This window comes from Sciurus vulgaris (assembly GCF_902686455.1).
Source record: "Sciurus vulgaris genome assembly, chromosome: 12".
NCBI lineage: Eukaryota > Metazoa > Chordata > Mammalia > Rodentia > Sciuridae > Sciurus > Sciurus vulgaris.
The window spans coordinates 101,658,449-101,680,301 of NC_136473.1; the positions used below are offsets into that span (position 1 = coordinate 101,658,449).

General features: G+C 34.2%; 1 protein-coding gene across 7 annotated transcripts in view; it reads right to left on the minus strand.

Moving 5' to 3' along the window:
• Positions 1-21,853, minus strand: part of CEP350 (centrosomal protein 350) — a 140,552-nt gene that overhangs the window by 87,339 nt on the left and 31,360 nt on the right. For 5 of the 7 annotated variants that reach the window (XM_079105903.1, XM_079105898.1, XM_079105901.1 and 2 more), the window contains 7 exons: positions 18,228-18,341; positions 13,901-14,014; positions 9,376-9,522; positions 6,991-7,643; positions 6,116-6,237; positions 1,787-2,847; positions 893-1,046 (listed from right to left, as the gene is read on the minus strand). In XM_079105903.1, the coding sequence (XP_078962029.1) occupies positions 893-1,046; positions 1,787-2,847; positions 6,116-6,237; positions 6,991-7,643; positions 9,376-9,522; positions 13,901-14,014; positions 18,228-18,341 (2,365 nt within the window). The remainder of the gene's footprint in view (positions 1-892; positions 1,047-1,786; positions 2,848-6,115; positions 6,238-6,990; positions 7,644-9,375; positions 9,523-13,900; positions 14,015-18,227; positions 18,342-21,853) is intronic. The other 2 variants (XM_079105902.1, XM_079105904.1) reach the window with 2 other exon arrangements.

Here is a 21,853-nt window from a genome sequence, read left to right on the forward strand (position 1 = left end):
TAACCGATTTTTATAAGATCATTATTTATAATAATTTTATGTGGATAATAATTTGTGGCATGTAAAAATATATTGAATATTAGTAACTACAGATTAATTTATATGGTAACAAAATTAGGAAGAAAATTCTCTCCAGCAAAGTCTCAATCACTTAAAGTGACTTTGTACAAGTAACTTAACCTCTGTACTTCCAATTCCTCTCTAAAATAGGGAAACTAACAATAGTACTTACCATTATCAGGCCATTATAAAAACAAGTTAACAAAAGTAATGTCCTCAATTTTCTCAGTGTCTTTGGGTATTAAGTGCTCAATAATTAACAGATAATATAATAATTTTAATCTTTTTCAAAGTCTTACAACATTTTACATATTATCCCAGGTTTTTAAAAAAATTACTTTTACTTAGGATCATGAAGTCAAGTATCTATCTGCTCTCCCTCAATTCTACCACAGAAAACCATTTCTTAAGCTTCTTCTATTAGTATACGACAATACAATTTCCCAGAATTATCCTCTACTGAGGATTCACAGATTGATATGATGACCTAAATTTGGTTTACTGTTCATCAGGCCCAGTATTAAATACCTGTATTTCACTGAATCCCCATAACAACTCTGTGAGGCACACAGGTACTATTATTTCCTATTTTAAAGAGAAGGAACCTGGGAAATAGGGAGATTAAGTAACATGCACAAATAAATATAAGCAACTAATAATCAGGAGAGTCAGGTAATCCAGGCAATTTGAATACAGAGTACATAATATTCCACTATACTATATAGACTCTGCAGTTATCTTTCAACAAGCAAAATTCAACTAATATTCAGACCAAAGTTCTCATTTGTATAAATTTTTTTCAGCTTTCAGACTTTATTCCATATTGCCATACTTAGGCTCAAGCGTTGATTTTTTTTCTGTCAAAGTCCCACTCCCTGGAGAGGAGACAAAATCATCTTCATAAGAAACACTACTTAGAGGAGTTGTAGTGACATTCAAAGGCCGTGATGCTGATGATGTTCCTCTATCTAATTTGTCTTCAAACCCTGTCAAAAGTAATAATTGATGCATAGTTAAAAATAAAAATCAAAAAATTATAAGCAAAGCATTCCATGACATGGAGATTAGTAACATGGACTTAAGGACAGTTTAGTTTGCTTTTACTAAAGCTTCTTTTCCATTTAATTTTTTAAATCTAATAATTACATTTTTATTATGAAAATTTTCAAACATATATGAAAATAAAACAGCATAATGAAACCAATGTTTAAGGGCTCAAATATATAGCCAAATTACAGTTCAAAGTCTAACTGCTATTAAAATTCATTTTGACAAACAGTAAGAGTTGCTTCCATCTTAGAAATGTTACCACATTGCCCCTCTGAACTCTTGACCACTATATTGCAAGGATTCACAAGTTACTATATACAGAAAAACAGTTTTGATTCGAGTATGTAAATATGGCCACAGGAAACCTACTATATATTTGATATGTGTCAAATCTTGACCATCTTCTATGAATTTCTCTAAACTAGATCAAAATTTCCACAACTACCAGTCAGATATTATTTTATGACAACTAAAAAATAGAATATCAAAGATTAAATTGTAATATTCTGGTTGAAGTTTGCAGATAATTTAATAGACACTAAGATGGATTATAAATCTCCATTATCCTTGTAACAAACAATGAAGACTGTGTACTTAAGTATATTATCTTGCATAAAAATTAGGAAATAATTTAAAATAACATATAAATAGTAAAAGCCCTTCTTATTTTTCTTACCTTTTCCATATAACTGATATGATTTTGTAAAAATATTAATGACACTATGTGGACTTCCCTTTGCTAATTCTTCCCATGGTCCTTTGCTTTGTGTACTACCTATGTGCCCCAAAAGTGGCAAGAATTTCTCAGCTTCCTTCTGAAATTCTTTGATGGGTTCATAAGTATTTCTTTCTCCAGCACAAAATTCCTTTTCTTTTAAGATTTCTGCCACCTTTAAAAGGGGCCGTCCATCCTGGCCTCCCTCCTCTTCAGAAAGACTCCCCTCACTAAGAAGAGGCCCTTCACTGACTGAGTCTGTGCTAGAACAAAGAGACATTTTGGCTTTTTCTGGAGAACAGTTTTGCAGATCAGAGATAGAAGAATCAGTCTGCCTCTTACACAACTGTGCCAGCAGCCCTCCTGGCTTGGGACCAGCGGATCTCATTCTGAAGCTTGATATGGCACTCTGAGGTCGTATCATCTCAGGAAGCTTTTTAAATTCACTAAGGTTGCCTACACCAGGAAGATCATCATCAAAAGTTGTATGAGATACACAGGTTCCCAGCATCTTTTGAATTCGGGCAGAAAAAACATCTTCAGTATCCTCTTTCACAGGTGGACTTAGAGCCTTCGTCCAAGGTTCATTTTCTTGAGGCGCTTGCTGCACTTCATACTCAGTGTTCCACACTGACCCATAGTTAATGTTGGCCCCAGCTAATTTCTTGGCTTCACTTTCAATCCTGCTAGACAAGGAAGCAGCTGTTGCTTTCAAAGCTTCAATACGATCCAGTTTACTCTTATACTGGCTGGCACTAGGTTTTAACAAGGCATCTGGATGAGCAGCTGGTGAGGTCAGATATGGTTGAGGTGTAAAACTTAATGGTCCTGAAGTCATGTTATGATTCTTCCTAGTTGGTAAAACAGATTCAAAATCCTTATGCAAAATCCCTACATGCTCTAGATTTAAAAGATGGGAGAGTAAATTTCCAGCTGTACCGACAAGAGGTTGTGGTTGAGAATTGTGAATCCGTGGGCTCAATCTGTCAGGCTGCATCCATGTAGGTTCTATCAAGTCCCTTCTGGAAATGGAAGTCATAATATGTTAGTTAACAAAGCAACTAATAACTAAACCACCTTTTTGTTGTTGTTGCAGTATTGGGGATCAAATCCATGGCTTCATGAATGCTAGGCAAGTTCTCTACCATAGCGCTACATCCCCAGTCCAAAACACCATTTATAAAAAAGTTTTGGGTTTTTTTCTGATTATAAGAGTGATGCATTCTGGGGTTTAAAAAAAAAAAAGGCAGAAAGTATAAAAAAGGTAAAGATCACTCACAGCTAGCTAAATAATCAGAGTCACTATATATATTTCATTTAGATTTATATCCTTCCAAACATTTTTCTGTATGTTGTGTTTGAGTGGTATTACTGCACAAAAATAAAATTTCACTATCCATACTGTTTTGCAAATTTAGTTGTTTATTCCAATGGAGATACCTCTTTTTAAAAACTATTAATTAAAAAGAAGGCATTAAAATCTTTTTAAAATTTTTTTTAGTTGTTGATGGGCCTTTATTTATTTATTTATATGTGGTGCTGAGAACAGAACCCAGTGCCTTACACATGCTAGGCAAGTGCTTTACTACTGAGCCACAACCTCAGCCCATAAATCTTCAAAATAAACTCCTTTAAATCCCTGGCTCTATCTTATCCTTTAAAAATGTTATATGAGAGAAATGCTTAAGAGTGCTAAATATTAATATAGACATTATATAGATTATTCCAATCAATAAACCTTTACTAAACGCTGAATACTGATGTTTAACATTGTTACATCCAAAAAAAGAGAGTTGATTACAACCACCTTGTAAAAAAATTAATGAATGAACATCAAGGAACTAAATGCAAAAATCTGAGTTCCAATTATAAGTATACAATATAGAGTCAGGTGTCCATAAAGTCTAGAAACAGAATAAAGATATCCTAACCGACACAAAGTACATCCACCTATGTTTCCAGAACATACACACTCCCTGTATATAAAGGGATACTACAGATAGATTAAAGGCGGATGTCAACTATTAAGAAGATTTTGTCCTTGGTCTTGTACTTTACTTTTGAATGATGACACTAAGACAAACTTATCAAATTTGCAGAAGACAGAAGACCTGAAATCGTGGCTACCCCAATAAATGATCTAACTATGATTCAAAATTATTTGTAAAGGTTCCAATTTTAGTCTAAACTGATATGGAGAAATGTATACTTCCATAATTGGACTAAAACACATCTGGAAGAGGGTAACCAATATGGTAAAGGAAATGAAAATCAGGTCAAGCAGATTCTGGTGAGAAGTTAGAGCATTCTTGCATACTCAAGGGCTGCCAATAAGAATGAAATGAAGGAAGACTAGAGCACAGATTCTATGCTATCATATATAAATTATTTTAAGTGTAAGATGTGAGGTTGTCAGTGCCTAAGCTAAGCTGCTAGCAACAAGAATACAAAGGAGGTTAAAATACAAAAGAATCAATGAATAAAAATCCAAGAGTTTAATATCCAAGTACTTAAAATGCCAATTCTATGATAAGTGCTATATTGATGGTAGAGAAACAGAGGAAAACAAAAATGAATATCTTTAATCCATATAAGAATTAATCCTGGCTGGGGAGGTGGCTCTGCTGGTGGAGTGCTGGCCTAGAATGCACAAAGTTCGGGGTTCAAAACTGAGCACTACAAATAATAATTAAATAAATATGTAAAAAAAAATTAATCTTTATTCTAGGATCTCAAGATACAATAAGAATGATAGACTAATGAACAGCTAAATTACAGATATCATAAGTACTAAGATAAAGATTTATAAAATTCAGTAAGATAAAGACAAGGGAGCAAGTAGTTCTGCTACACAAGGAAAGTGACTTTTGAGCTGGTTCTTCAAGGTGTTCAAGGTCAGATATTTAACTTGATAGTAGCAAGTTAGCAAACACAAAAATGATGGCACATAAAGAGCAAGAAAAATGACATAATTTTAAGCATAAAATAATTTCATTTTAACCATGAAGATATGTCTAAGAAATTAATAGGAATGCAGCATCTCAGAAATGAATAATACAGAAGTGGAGTCAATAGGTTAAGACACCACAGGTTGAAGAGGTTTGGTATTAAGAGAAAAAAGAAAGGAGAGGCACAATGTTCATGTATTGAAATATCACATGGTACCTCATAAACGTACAATTTTATGTGCTAATTTCTTTTTAAGAATTATACAAGAACAAAGAAAGGAAAAAGAAACTAGTGCAAGGCAGTAAGTTCTCACAACAGACTTAACCGATTTAGAATTAGAGGGAAAAAACTCAGAAAAAGGCAAAAATTGAAGACATGACTCTGCAGGGTATGTCTGATAACAGTAATAAACTGAAGAGGATCACCACCCAATTGTATTTACATTTAAAAAAATGTTTTCACCAGGCTGGGGTTGTGGCTCACTGGTAGAGTGCTTGCCTGGCATGTGTGAGGGCACTGGGTTTGATTCTCAGCACCACATATAAATAAATGAATAAAATAAAAGATCTATTATCATCTAAAAATATATATACTAAAAAAAGATGTTTAAACTTTCAACAAATCATCTCAAACACTTCACTTATTAGGAGACAGTATGGAGAGCAGTTAAAAGCACAGGCTTCTGGAGTCAAAATGCCTAGTTCAAACCTATCTCCACCACTAATGTTTTGACAACTTGGAGAAGGTTAATTAAACTGTAGCTTCAATCACTTCTTCTGTAAAACAGGAACAACAGTGCCTAACACAAGGAATTATAAGGATTAAATAATATACACAAAGTACTTAGATCAGTACCTAAAACCCAAGAAACAATAAAGTTAGCTATTTTATCAGTATTATTATTCTCTAGGGTGAGAGGAAAGATGACTATGCGTACTAACCCCAAATTGGAAAGTGATTTGATTTCTATTGTGCATTCTCAAAGAACTTCAAAATCTTTCTCTTCCCCAAATGGATCTCATTACTAAGTATAATTTATAACCATGTAATCTTTCACTGTACTTTATCCATCCAACAGATTTTTATTATGTATTTGGTTCAAGGCAAGAGTGCTTCCAACTGCAGAAGGAACTGACATTAACGCTGGATTAAAGAACAGGCAAAATTTTAATAAGAATAGGGCATCATACAGTAAGTTCAACTGTATACCATGCTTAGAAGATGTATTAGAAATACACCTCTCTCTGCTCTCTTGCTCACAAAGGTCAGTCAGCAAAATTCATTGAACACAGATCACTACCTTAAACTCCGTAAAATGGAAATTCATTCTCCCCATTTTACCTTGTGAGAGGTTGTGGAGGTTCTGACAGAGATATGTCACTACTGGAAGATGCACTTGGGGGACGTTCCTGTACTTTATTTTCTTTGTCAGATTCTCCAGATGGCTGATACCCTGGTCTGGCCTAGAAGAAAAGGACATCACATTTACCTGACTCTTATCACACAGAATTATTCAGAGAGCTCATAAGATAAAACACTTCAGCTTTACAAGGATCATAAAATAGAGGGTTTTTTCTTCCTCAAATATAAGTAATTCACATTTAATTTGCCTTTAAATTAACCATCATGAATAACAACAAAATATTCGAAATCCAACAAGAACTCCTAATCTTAGCTGTCTAAGTGTTAGGGAGAAGTAATATCCTCTAGAAACCTCAGTTTTTTTCACCTGCCAAGTAGAAATAAGGTAGTACCTACCCTTCTCATGAGTGTAAGGATTTACTGAGTTTATGCCTATAAGTAAAGCCTTTAAAACAGGAGGTACATAGTGCATACTTACTACTCTTCCTTGTCACACTGAACTGCGATCGTCTCTAATTTCAGCACAGATTATAAAACTATTTCCTAACATAATCTATGTACTGAGTATTTGGTAGTATAATGAAAATTAGGAATGACTATTAATAGCAAAGACAAGAGGAATCAATCAATGTTGATTATTAGAATCAATGTTAGGAACTCTTAAATCAGCTATTATTTTCTATCACATAACTCTTCATATGCAATAAATTTCATGAAAGGTCATAAATATTTTAAATATTATCTAAGCATTTCTGAATGCTAGTAATAGTGGATAATTTTTAAATGGTATAGTATGGCAAATAAGCTTTTCCTAGGCACGAGTTACTCCTTTTTGTATTTCTTACTACTATTACCTGTGTTTCCTGCGTAACCTGTTGATGAGCTGGCTCTTCCAGCAAGGTCTTTTCTAGTAGCAATTTGGAGTAAGTTTCCTGTAGTCGCCTAGCTGCTGATGGATCAGGGGGCACATTTTTTGCTTTAGTAAAAGCTTCTTTCTGTTTCCGGTAGAGTTCCTGTAATCGTTTATTCTTCTGTTCAGTAGCCTCCTTTTGAGCCTTCTTCTCTTCATTTTGCTTCCTTTTCCTTTCTTCCTGCTGTTTAACAATGTACTGTCGTACCTCATCTGTATCATAGTGGCGCTTTTTGGAAGTAACAGGGGGCTCTTCATTAGCTGTTATTTTGTCAGGTTTTCTTTTCACTGGGCTATGACTCCGAGGAGCCTGGACAGGCACTGATGACTTCTGATTCTGTAACTCTCCAGTTTCTGGCCTAGAGGTGTGAGCTGTAGAATCTAGCTGTAGGTCATCGAGAATGCCACGGATTTCAACAGGTAAAAAGTCCTTATTTAAGGCAGTACTTTCCTCCTGTTTATTTTCTGGAAGAGATGAAGCTAACTTCTTATTATTTTCAGACCGAACTCTACTTCTTGAACGTTCTGAGCTCTGTGGAAGATGTCTATGTGAAACATCCAACCTGGGATCAGATTCTGCTCTTCCAATGTGACCCCCTACAACATATGAACTGTTAGTGATAGGTTAAAATTCTATATTCATTCCTAAGATTTATTGCATTAAGAAGAGAATTAGGGAATTTAACCTTATCTTAAATTCGAAATATTGTATAGTCTTCTAAGGAACATTATAAAAGGAAATAAAATCTTCCCTTTTTAACAGTAAAATAATTTCAATCTTCAGAAAAACAATACTTCCTTGGGTCTTTATTTAATGCCTCTTAAAATATTTCTAGAAAAAGAACAGATCTTATGGTTGATGTGTTAAATATTACTATTTATTTCTTACATGCATATTTAATATGACTGTTTTTCTGCTTTCAAAAGTTATTTAAAAAATCAATGATCTAGGCTGGAGTTGTAATTTAGTGTTAGAGCACTTGCCTAGCATGTTTGAGGCTCTGGGTTTGATCCCTAGCACCACAAAAACAACAAAAATCAATTATCTTTTTAGTACAAAGTATCTTAATTAGAATCAAGGAAATTGAAAATACTTTTAAGAATCTTTTAAAGAATAATAGTTTTGTTTGTTTGGTTTTTTTTTTTTTTTTTTTGCGGTACTAGGGATCGAACTCAGGGCCTTGTGTTTGCGAGGCAAGCAAACTACCAGCTGAGCTATCTCCCCAGCCCAAGAATAATAGTTTTTAAAAAGCTTTGCAAAGATCATATACCAAATTCAAAAAATAAAGGCACCGAAAAAACACATCTTTTTGAAAATTCTACATTGACACATTTCACAATTACATGAAATGGAACAATAAGAGAATTTCTGAAAGTTTAATTTACATTCCTCTTGGTGCAGAAAATATTAAAACTGGCCTCATATGTGATCATATTCACATTTTAATAACATCAAACAAACTATTTTTGAGATGGGAGTCTCACTAGGTTGCCTAAACTGGCTTCAAATTCTCAATCCTCCCACTTCAGACTCCCAAGTAACTGGGATTACAGGAGTGTGCCACTGCACCCAGTCTGGCTTAATTTTAGATTGAGGAGAATGCACATTAAGTTAATTGGCAACATACATGAAAGTGAAGAGGAACAAATACAAGGTATATGGACTACTATATACCAAATTACAGCTGTGATTTCATTTCTTAATGAATCCTGCAGTAACTCCCAATTAATTAAGGCAAATTTTACTACTGTAAGGGAAAGCTGGCCTGTAGGTCTTTATCTTTTATTTCTCAAAATTAACATTTTAGTCTATTCATTTCAAATAGCATTTAAGATACTTTAAAAAAAGTGAAAAGTAATAGAATTGAAAGCCAAATATAAAAGTTCTGGAACTTATATCCAAAATATGCCACCAACTATACAACTCTGAGAAAAAAAAACTTTTCTTTCAAAGCCAGTTTCCTAAACTATATTAAGGAGGAAAAAAAAAAAAAAACTTTGTACATGTTTGTACATGTTGGAAAAGACAAGCTGGACTTGATTCTCTTAAGGTCCCAGAAATCTGATATGATTTGATTAAAACAATACTTTGATATTCATGACAGCTAACTGTAATGAATATAACAAACACAGGATTCCTGGTACAGATGGCCAGAACACCTATGTGCAGAGATTATTCAGACAAGTCTCGTAGAACACTTTTGCTTTGAGCTTCATTCACAATTCTAAAGCAAGTCCTACAACATTCTCAAAGTATGTTAACCTTATCGAAGTGCTAACAAGTCATTTTTAATTATTTTTCTCAACAATTTTAAATATAGCCACTCACCAGATTTAGTAGTTTTTTCTCTTCCATTTCTGTCACTAGATGCTGTTCTTGACTCTTTCTGCTCCATTCTGGGCACAGGTCCCAGAATTTTCTTTACTAATTTTTGTCCATCTCGCCAAGAGGATGTACTTATCACACGACTATTTCCTAAAATATATAGGTATATATAACATTAAATTTAAAACTCAAGTTATAGCTCTAAGTAGAATATCTACTCAACCATGAAGATTTTATAATTAATTTTCTTTTTATCTTCTGTTAAGGTCCAAAGTTTTACAATATAGCTATTTTTAACTTGAAGCCACCAACATTGGTTAACAGTTTGTCCGTATCTTTATTTACCGAGGAATGTCAAATAAGTATAAAATGTTTTCAAACTTAACTACCAAATCATAATTATTCCTAAAGTCTCAAGTACTAAGGCACTGAACTCAACAATGTCATTCAGCGGAGAACAAAAATATGTCTTTAATGATAAAAAGTGTTTGGTTTTGATACTTAAATGATAAAACGTACATTTGCTGAACAAATGAATGGCTTAATAGAAGCATAGGAAAAAAATTATGAGGAGAAAAAAAAAAACAATTAACAGTGATCACCTTCGAAAGGGATGGCATTACTGGGTCTTCCACACTGTATACTACAGATGTACACCATCAGTACACACCACCATCCTCTGAACAATAACACTATCAATAAAAATATCAACTGCTGGAAGCCATATATAAATTATGGGTTTGTTTGAATCAACATAAGGCAGGGACGCTCGCTGTTTTTCTGGGAACTCTTGGGTGGAATCCTCCAGTTCAAGAAAGTCCAGATCATGCTGGCACCCTGCCTGAGCTCACAACCTCAGAATCAAACACCACTGCCCAGGGACCTAGCCTGCCAAGCACAACCAACCTGTTTATCTCCACTCTTATCCTGTCCCTACGAAGGAGATCCCTATCAATCCCCTTTGGACTGTACCACTATAAATAAAACAAGTGTGGTCTTGTTCTTTGTTAGAAGTCAGACCTATCTAGTCTGCTCAATCTGTCACACCCCTGCTTTGAAAAAAAAAAAAAAAAAAAACCATATATATACATATATGTGTATATATGTATGTGTATATATATGTGTGTGTCATCTCAAAATAGACAATAACCTTAAAAGCAACAAATGACATGAGAGATCATTTGCAAAACAGATAAAAACTAAACATGAAATAAATATGTTTTTATGTAGAATATGAGAAATGGAATGACAATGAAAATAATGAAGCAGCACTTTAAAACCAATTAAATTACAAAGAAAATTTTTATATTAATAGTCAACACTGGTGGGCATGGTGGCACACGCCTATAATCCCAAGTGGCTCAGGAGGCTGAGGCAGGAGGATCCCAAGTTCATAGACAGCCTCAGCAACTTAATGAGGCCTCAAGCAACTTAGCAGGACCCTGTCTCAAAATAAAAAATAAAAAGGGCTGGGATGTGGCTTACTGGTTAAGCAACCTGTGTTCAATTCCTGGTACCAAATTAAAAAAAAAAAAATTAAAAAAAACAAAAACACAGTATTATATGACAGGAACTCCTGTGCTAATTTTCCTTGAAATAAATGAAAATATTGTTTTGTTCTGTCTTTTTTTTTTTTTTTTTTTCCCCCGCAGTGCTGGGGATAGAACCCCAGGTCTCATGCCTCATGCATATTAGGGAAGCACTACACCCTGAGCCACAAACTGTATCCTTTTTATAAAATATTTTTTTAGTTGTTGAACTTTTATTTTTATTATTTTTATTTATTTTTATTTTTATTTACTTTATGTAATGCTGAGGATTGAACCCACATGCTAGGCAAGCACTCTACCACTAATCTACAACCCCAGCCCAACTATCATTTTTTATAATATTAGAAGTAATCTGAGGGCTGGGGATATGGCTCAGTTGGTAGAGTGCCTGCCTCACAAGCACAAGGCCCTGGGTTCAATCCCCAGCACCACAAAAAAAAAAAAAAAAAAAAAAAAAAAAAAAAATAAGAAGTAATCTGAATATCAAGAACATGAAGTTATTATGTTTTTACTAGACAGAATATTATATGACCATTACAGAATAACAATTTCCATAACAAACAAAAGAAATGTTCTGAAAAGATGCTGAGAAAAATAACAATCGACATGTATAAAAAGGTTAAGATAATACAATGATTATAACCACTAATGTGATTTTAAAACTACTATAATAAAATACACAAAATACTAGTTAGTGCTTTATATCAGCATAATGGTTTTATCTGTTGTCTTCCATTTTTCCAGTTATGACACTATTTTATTTTATTTACAACAAAAGACATTCATTTAGGCTTTCTTTAAAAAAAGGTTTTAATTTGAAAGTTTAATTGAAGTATAGTCTTAAGGAAAACATCAATCATAAAAAGATGAATAATGAATGAATGCTACTTCAGAAATGTTTTTCTACCTTGTTATTAACTTCATATACTCTCTAAAATATTTAAACAGTTTTAAGTCTATTGTTCAATCTACTTATAAGGAACTCTATTTTTAAGAAAAATGAGAAAACAGGCTTCTCTTCAATTTCAGTTTGATTTTCTGAATCAAAAACAAGCAAACATGAATACACTGTAGTTATTTATAAATGTTGGCTTCTAAATATGCTGGGTGGTTATTTGTAAATTTTGGCTTTCTGAAACAGTCTCATGTGTAAGTGGAAGAAAAAGAAGACTTTCACTAGGCACACTATTAATATAGTTTTAGCATATTTCATGATTCTGTGTCTAAGACATGCTACAGGGCGTACGTGAAAATTAGCCTACAACAAAACCGGACAAACATACTCCAGATTAGTGCTGCAAGTTATAGTGCTCCTGGTGCTTCATTTCAAACTAAACCCCTGACAAGAGTATTATATTACATGAAAAAATTTTTTTTAATTTTAAGAATCAGTTAAAAATAAATTAAAAAAAAGAATTAGTTAAAACACTGAGATCATTCCTGTTTTTGTAAAATTTCATTTTTTATTTGCCTAAAACCAGTGTCACTCTGTTAAGACATATAAAGTTAATGAATGCTGCAAAATGTTATTTGCCATTCTATTGATTAGTCTGTGATCAGAAAAACAGTCTGATCAAAAAGCAGTGCCCCATCTTTCTGACCCTATTCCCATAAGACTTGGAATTTTTAATCATGGCATTAATTTATACTTCTTTGTACGACATACTTCCTCCATGAAGGTTGAAACTATGCACATCTTGTGTACCACTCTATTACCTAAGCTTAGTACAGTGTTTCACAAAGAACAAGTCCTCAAAACATTTGAGTAATGAATTAATATATCAATTCAGAACGTCTCCAAACTCAAAGTGGTAAGTTCCCAACTTTCTCTACTCTTTCTTGGCCCAAATTATTCACTAACATGAATAGGATACACTAAACAAACATTTTCAGTATAATCAGAAATAATCATTACTATTATTAATGGAGTCATAATGAATATTTGAGTACTTAATCATGTGTCAGGTGCTATATTGAGAGCTTATAGGCATTTTTTAGTTTTCACAAGATCCCTATGAGATAAATACTGATATTATGCATACTTATGACAAAGTTTAATTTATTAATTAGGTCTAATAAGAGATTAACAACTTATTATAGCTCTTAGCATACAATTTTTTTCCTTCGTAAGTCAAACTTTCATTTTTTCACTTAAATGGAAGTACTTTATAGCTTTTCGTTGGCATACCCAAATTGGAGGCATCACTATTCTTGGGTATTGGGTCTACATTAAGTAAAATAAGGTTTGTAAATTGAACAGGAGCTCTGTGGTATCACAACAGTGAGAGTCAGTCTGATAACCAAGAGGGGCCGCTGAGTGACTAATGGGGATGACTACAGGTGAGTGTGGATATGCAGGCAAAGGCATGACTGCTCTGGACTGGATGGCGAGAGATTTCAGGATGTAACTTTCCTATTTTACGTATGGAGAAAAGGCATACTAAAATTAACCCATTTGTTTAAAGGAATAAAGCAAGTTACAAATCCAGTCAATCTGGATTGAGGCTGAAATGTAAATCATATGAAACGATATTCAAGTTTGATCAATTCTCTGCCTAACCTGATCAATACTGGCAAGGACAGTCACAGTTCCATTGTGCAACATTTACTCTTATGAAAATATATGAAAGGGTTAATGATAGTCATAAACAATTCCCTTGTATATTCTTGTTAATTTCTATTATAAATAAAGATAACTTTTTGGGGTGATGAATGTGTTACATATCTTGAACATACAATGAACAGATGGCTTCATGGATATGAAACTTTTCAACTTATACATTCTAAATATATAGTTTATTCTTTGCCAATTATATCTCAAACACAGGCACACTTGCACACACAAAAAATAATGGTAAAGTACTGAATTTTTCTAGGTGCCATACACTGAGAATATTTGGTAACAGATATTTATATCCATATAGATTCAAGATCAGTAACATGTAACTTTAAGATGTATACAATACTGAAAGACAAACCTGTTTTGCATTCTGGACTTGATAACTGTGTTACTTTTTGGACTTTTCGTACTGGCTTGACTACTTTCTTCTCTTTACTTTTTTCAGTAGGTTTCTCTCTTATGGAGATATCATCTGAAATGTAGAAAAATTTATAGCAGTTATTATGATTCCCACCCACCTGTTCATCCTCCTCCAGTAAGAAAAATCATTGGACGTTGCCCCTTATCTGTGGTTTCACTTTCTGAAGTTTCAGTTATCCAAGGTCAACTATAGTCCAAAAATATCAAGTGGAAAATTACAGACATAAACAATTCAAAAGACTTAAATTGTACGATATTCTAAGTAACATTATGAACTCTCTTACCATCCAGTTCAGAGCAGGACATCTCTGCCGGCATATCCATTCTGTATCAATCCCATTAGTCACTCAGCAGCCCCTCTTAGTTATCAGACTAACTCTCACTGTTGTGATATCACAGAGCTTCTGTTCAATTTACAAATCTTATTTTACTTAGAAGACCCAATACCCAAGAATAGTGATGACACCAATTTGGGTATGCCAACAAAAAGCTATAAATTACTTCCTTTAAGTGAAAAAGTGAAAGTTTCTAACTTAAAGGGAAAAAATAAATGCTAAGGTGGCTAAGATCTGTAAATTGTTGTTAATCTCTTACTGGACCTAATTAATAAATTAAACTTTATCATAGGTATGTAAAGGGGGAAGAAAGTGTAAGTAGGATTCAGTACTATCTTCAATGCCAGGCATTCCCTGGGGGTCTTAGAGTGTATCCCCAGTGGATAAGGCAGAGGGAGATATAATATAAAGCATATGGTTCAGGTAGTGCTGAAGAAATCTTTACTGAGGCTATTTCTGTGACCCACAAGCTACCAATGTCAACTTTTCTTAGAGAAAGATCTAAGGACTGCTCCACTGTTAGGTTATAATTCTTTATTTTTCTTTCTTCTTCGGCAACCTCATTTTCACAAATGAAAAAAAAATAATAGTAGTAATGCTTTAAAAGTCAAGGTCGCTGCATGTGCAGAATTTCAGAGGTGAGCACTTTCACAAATTCCTATTTCATTTAAAAATGTAGAAACAAAGTTTACAAAACAGTCTCTCTCTATATATACATATTTTTTTTTTCTTTTTTTGGGTAGCAATGAGCTTGAACCCAGGGGTGCTCTACCACTGAACTACATCCCCAGCTGTTTTTACTTTTTGAGACAGGGTTTTGTTAAGTTGCCAAGGCTGGCCTTGAACTTTTGATCTTGCTTTGTAGTCACTGGGATTACACGTGTGTACCACTATACCCCACTCAATATAATATTCTTAAAGTAGATCCTTTTATGATTATGCTAAGTGAAAACTTGTAAATTACTACTAAGTTTTAATTTTTTTCAACCTAGGGAGCTGACTGCACAAAATTTTTTCAAATTAACCTCAATTACAGATATGAATTATTGGAATTTAAAGTACATGGACAGGCTTGCATGATGGGCAAGGAAAAAAATAAATGAGTAAAAGGTTCTAGGGCAGGAGGTAAACCTAGTGTCTAAGAATGAGCAAGGAGGCCAGTGTAACTGAAATAAAAAACAACAACAAAAATAAATAAATAAGAGAGAGAGAGAGAGAGAGAGAGAGAGAAACAAGAGCGTGATCAGAGACATAAACTGAGAGCCAGATCAGACAGGGTTTTACAAGTCACTGTAAGAATGTCAGTTGTGCTCAAAAGTGGAGGGAAGATGTTGAAAGATTCTGAATAAAGGAGTGACATGATTTAAACTAAAACTTAATCTTATTCTACCAGTTATGATGAGAACAGACTGATTAGAAGGGGGAGGTAAAGAGACTAGTTGGAAGACTATTGTAGTAATTCAGGCAAGAGATCAAGAAACTGATGGTTGCTTGATCTAGATGGTAGTGAGTGAAGTGTGTACGTATGTGTATTTTATAAATGTTTTACATGTGTTATACACACACACACACACACGCTCACGTGCACGCATATATATACATACATTTATTTTGGACAATATAAAGTATGAAAGAAACAAGAAGGGGATGGATCAAGGTAGACCCAAGATTTAGGGTCTGAACTGTTAGAAGAACAAAATTAACTGAACTGGAATGTCAGAGTAGCAAGTTTAAGGGAAGAATCATGATCCAAATGAGTTGGTTTATAAGCTTTATTTTGGATATATTAGGCTTGAGAAACCTCTTTTATATATTCAAGGGGAGATGTGGAGTTACCAGTTGGATAAGAGTTTGAGTTAAGGGGGAGGTCTGGGCTAGAGACAAATCTGGGAATCATTTAGCAACACAGAATAAATGCCCAAGACTGGTTAAGCTTGCCTAATAGGTATATATAGATAAATAAAATGAGAGTGCACATGAAAGAAGGAGAAAGAAAAGAAGAGCACGAGTACCAGGGATTGAGACCAAGGCATGCCAATGTTTAAAGATGAGGGAGCAGATTAGGAAAAAAAAAAAAAAACTGGAAAAGGAGCAGCTAGCTACACATAGGAGGAAAATCAGGTACTTATGAAATCCTAGATATCAACGGAAGACTATCAAGGAAGAAGTGATCAATCATGTCAAATGCTGACAGCTCAAGACTGACAGATGAGTATTAAATACTGCATTTTACAATGTGAAAGTCACATTGTCTTGAGAAGAGTATCCCACAATGAAATAATGGCAAATACCTAAGACAAAAGATTAAGAAAGGGAGAAGAGAAATTGGAGACAATGAGTAGAAGGCAACTTTTTGCAGTTTTACTGTTAATAGAAGGAAGAAACATGACAGTGACTGGAGAGAAGTAAAGCTGATATAATAGCATGTAAACAAACAGTATGTCAATGGGAATGACCTGGTAGAAAGGGAAAACTGATGATGAAAAGGAAAAAAACAGGGTGGAATTTATTTTTTTTTTATTTTATTTTTTTTGATACTGAGGACTGAACCCTGGGGTACTTACCACTAAGCCACATCCCCAGTCCTTTTTTTTTGGAGACAGGGTCTCACCAAGTTGCTAAGGAACTCACTAAGTTGCTGAGGCTGGCCTTCAACCTGTGATCCTCCTGCCTCAGCCTCCTGAGTCACTGGGATTACAGGTGTACACAACCACACCTGGCTGGAAGCAATGTTCTCAAGTACAAAGAACAAATGCAATCTAAAACACAAGTAGATGTGTTGGTCTTACCTAGGAACACTGAGTTCACCCACCCACTATAACAAGAGATGAGTATTAATTATAGATAGACCTCTTTAAGAGTTCTTGACATATTCCACTTTTCTATCATGATACTGTCCTATGACATGTATTGTTATTACTCCTTTATCGAGATGAGAAAACCAAGGAAGAAAGGTATGTAACATAGTTGGCAGAAACAGCCAGTAAGTGGCAGTCAGAATTTGAATTATTGTTGATTCCAAAATCTTTGCTCATCTCTCCATGTGAGAAATTGTTTTCTGAATGCAGTGCTCTAGTTAATTAAAGCAAGAAATTTGGACTGTATACTCAATGCCACAAAACGTATTAGTGCAATCTCTATGAGGGCTTACTAGAAACTCCTCAGGATTTAGAATCAGACGAAGTTGGTTTTGAGTCTTGGTTTCAATTCTTCCCCCCCCCCAATATCAAAATAGAGCAATTTATTCAAGACACTGAATATGATCTGTTGATTCTCTCTTGAAACAAATGAGCTATGACACACAGGCTGGGGGTAGAGAAAACGGAGGAAGATGTGGTTTAACAGAATCTGGGAAATGCTGACAGAACCATGCAACCCTGGGAAAATTATTCTGAGCCTCCACTTCCTCAACTCTAAGAAATACACAAGATTAAGCACTTAGTATTTTGCCAGTCATAATAGGTATTCAACAAGTAGCAACATTATGACTATAACCTTCCTATTTCCCACTTCCAGTCTTCCATAGGTGTCTATTTCCAATTCTCTAACATTATTCTCTCCCTATAATGCTTATTTTCTTTCTGCATCTGACTGCCAAATTACTGACCACTTCAAAGATCTCAGAAGGCTACGAGAAGTAAATGTCAAGTAGACTCTCTTATGCTTCCTCCACATCAGGCGGTCCTGATTCCCAAAGTCCCTCAGTTTAAAAATAGCCTGTCTCATTCATTAGTCATGTAGGCTAATTTTAACCCTGGAGCAGAGTCTAGAGGCTGAGGGAGTCTTTTAACTCAAACCACTACTACATTAAATATAACACAGTTAGAAAAGGGAAAATCTTTAGTTGGGTGACAATTTCATGTTTAAATATTATTAATTAGATGGTATGCATGATAAAATACTCAAACCATAAAAAAGCTCGACTCTCACCTGCAAAGTGAAGTGCTAAATCTCGGTACAGTTCTCTACTCATGTTTTGAAATTCAGCCTCTTGCCATACTTTCCCATCAGGAGTTCGAATCTTGGTCTCTGAAGGGTTGAAACCTAATATATATCAGTAATACAGAATATTCTTATCAAAATTCTTAACAAAATATAAGTTTTGTTGAGCATATTTTTTTGAATGACATAAAATTCACTCTTTTAAAGTGTATATCTCCAAGGTTTTAGTATATTCACAAAGTTATATAATCATCTCATTCCAGAGTATTTCATTGAAAACAAACCCTGTACCTTTAGCAGTCATTTGTCACATGACCTCTTCCATCCCTGGCAATTACCAATCTACTATCTTTGTGGATTTGCCCATTCTGGACATTTCACATGGAATCATATGTGTGCTCTTTTGTATCCAACTTAGCATGTTTCGAGGTTCAATAGTATATAACATGTGTTGGGGCTGGGGTTGTGGCTCAGTGGTAGAGCGCTTGCCTGGCATGTGTGAGGCACTGGGTTCGATCCTCAGCACCACATATAAATGAATGAATAAAATAAAGGTCTATCAACATCTAAAAAAAAAATTTAAAAAATAGTATATAACATGTGTCAAGGCTTTATTCCTTTTTAGTGCCAAGTGATACTTCATTGTATGGACATGACATTTTGTTATCCGTTCATCAACTGATAAGACACTGGGGTTGTTTCTACTTTGGGGTTATTATGAATAACACCACTATGGACATTCTTGTACAAGTTTTTGTGTAGACATGTTCTGTTCCCTTGGGTTTTATATGTAGGAACTAAGTACTAGGTCGTGGTAACTATGCAGTTAACTTCTGAGGAACAGCTAAACTGCTCGCTAAAGGAATAGCACCATTTTGCATTCTCACCAGCAATGTGTAAGGATTCTAATATCGCTACATCCTTCCCAATGCTTATTACTGTCTGTCTTTTTTTACTAGAGCAACTGTAACAGACATAAAGTAACATCCCAATATACATGTGATTTGCATTTACCTAATAACTAATGATGCTGAGCACCTTTATAAGCTTTTAAAAGAGGAATACATAATTAGCTATTACATAATGTGCTGACAAATACCATTTGGAAAAAATAAGCTTCAATATACATTTACCCAAAAAGACTAGAAGAACTAGATTTACTTATAAAAGAATGCCAATCATAAATTATGGACAATAGAGAGATAAACTATCCTTCTCAAGATTGAGAGAGACAGCACTACTCATTCCTCTGGTCTTCAAAGACAGGCATTAATTGCTACTGAACAAATAGGTAAGCTGCTGTCTACACAGGCAAAATGTATCCAAAGTGTGGAAAACAGGTCTTTAACATATACAGGCTCAATTTCTCAAGAAACATTATACATGTGCTATTTCCTAGCAATTATCATTCTGGTTTTCAGATTTACCACTATTAAAGATATATGCTGAACCTTGAACAGTATTTTGCAAAATAATAATGAATTTGAATAATAACCAAAATAGTATATTTATATTTTAAGATAGGCTCAACTTATCAAAAAATTGGGAACAAATGAATATTTGTAGAATTAAATCAATGTAAAAATTAGGATGGAGTAAAAAAATTGATGAAAGCACTGTATTATATCAAATTACAGTGTACAGACTGAGTATCTCTTAACCAAAATGCTTGGGAACAGAAGTGTTTCTGATTTTGAATTTTTTGGGACTTGGAACATTTGCACATACACAATAAGATATCTCAGTGAAACTCAAGTCTAAATGTGAAACTGATTTATGTTTCATATACTTTTTTACACATAGCCTGAAGGTACATTTATACAATATGTTTTAAATAACTTTGTGCATAAAACAAAATTGGTGCATATTGAAGCATCAGAAAGCAAAGATGTCAAGTTCATTGGAGTAGACAAAGAGGAATGAAAGGAAGGAAGAAAAGCAGGGAACAGGAACAAAAGACTGAACTGAACATAACTTTTCTATGTTCATATATGAATACACAACCAATTTAACTCCACATCATGCATGACCACAAGAAAAGGAAGTTATATTCCATGTATGTATGTCAAAACACACTCTACTCCCCTACTATCTTGTATATCTAAAAAGAAACAAATTAATTAAAAAAATACATGAAGTCTAAAAAAAAAGAAAGCAAAGGTGTCACTACTTCAGCCACTCATGTAGACAATCGGTGCTTATTTAGCATCACCATTATTCCCAATGCTGAATTTATATGCCACCAATGAGTAATCATTTTCTTTTTTTAAAAATTTTTTTAATTGTCAAAGGACTTTTATTTTATTTATTTACATGCAATGCCAAGAATTGAATCCAGTGCTCATGAAAGCTAGGCTAGCACTCTACCCTTAAGTTACAACCCCAGACAGAATAATAATAAATACACAAGTATTTAACAGTAAACACCACTAAAACTGTGACATACCATAACTGCATAACTTAAAACTGTGGAAAAAGTGTGCTCATGTAACTAAGCAGTACAAGACCATCATCAGAGTCTTTGTATCAGTTGTTAAGCCAGTGACAGTAACCAATGGCAGCTTTCAGTATACCTATATGATGTGTCTTGATTGAATGGTTACTATACAATATTAAAGAAATTTTTTTTTTTTTTTTTTAAAGATGAGAAGAAACATCAGAAGCAATTCAGGAACTAGGAAGTGGATCTTCTAGGAATGAAGTGGCATTTCTTTTTTTTTTTTGGGTGCTGGGGATCGAACCCAGGGCCTTGTTCTTACAAGGCAAGCACTCTACCAACTGAGCTATCTCCCCAGCCCCATGAAGTGGCATTTCTATGGAAGACTTTTAAAAATATTTTCTTTACAGTCATCTACCTTAACAACAGCTTTTGTCTTAGACGTTTCTCTTACGATTTTGTAAACTGACATGATTTTTTGAAGTCTTTCAACAAGTCCATTGAACACATTCACTATGTCATCTATAAGCATTTTTGCTACCGTGTTAAAAAGGTCATCTTCATTATCACTATTACTGCAATCATCTTAATCAAAACCAGTTCCAGTTATTTCAAATAAGTGCATCCTCTTTATCAGCACTTACTCTTTTTCTCTTTTTTTGGTACTGGGGATTTAACCCAGGGGCACTTTATCACTGAGCTATATCCCCAGCCCTTTTTATTTATGTATATTTTTAAAATCTTTGTTGTTCGTTGTAGACGAACAGCATGCCTTTATTTTATTTGTTTATTTTTATGGTGCTAAGGATGGAACCCAGTGTCTTGCATGTGCTAGGCAAGCATTCTGCCACTGAGCTACAGCCCCAGCCCTTTTTTTTTTTTTTTTTTTTTTTTTTAACTTTGAGATAGAGCCTCTCTAAGTTACTGAGGCTGGCTTTGAACTTGAAATCCTTCAGTCTCAGCCTCCCAAACAGGGGGATTACAGGCATGTATCACTGTGCCTGGCTCATTATGGGAATTAAAAACTTTGAGACCCATTTCTTTCAGGTAACTGATGAACTCAAGGTATATTTTCTGCATTATGTAAAGAGGTCTGACATCTTTTTTGATCACTTGACAATCAGAATTCGACAAATCCACAACCTTGCTCATTAGCATAGCTGAATATAGTTGCAGG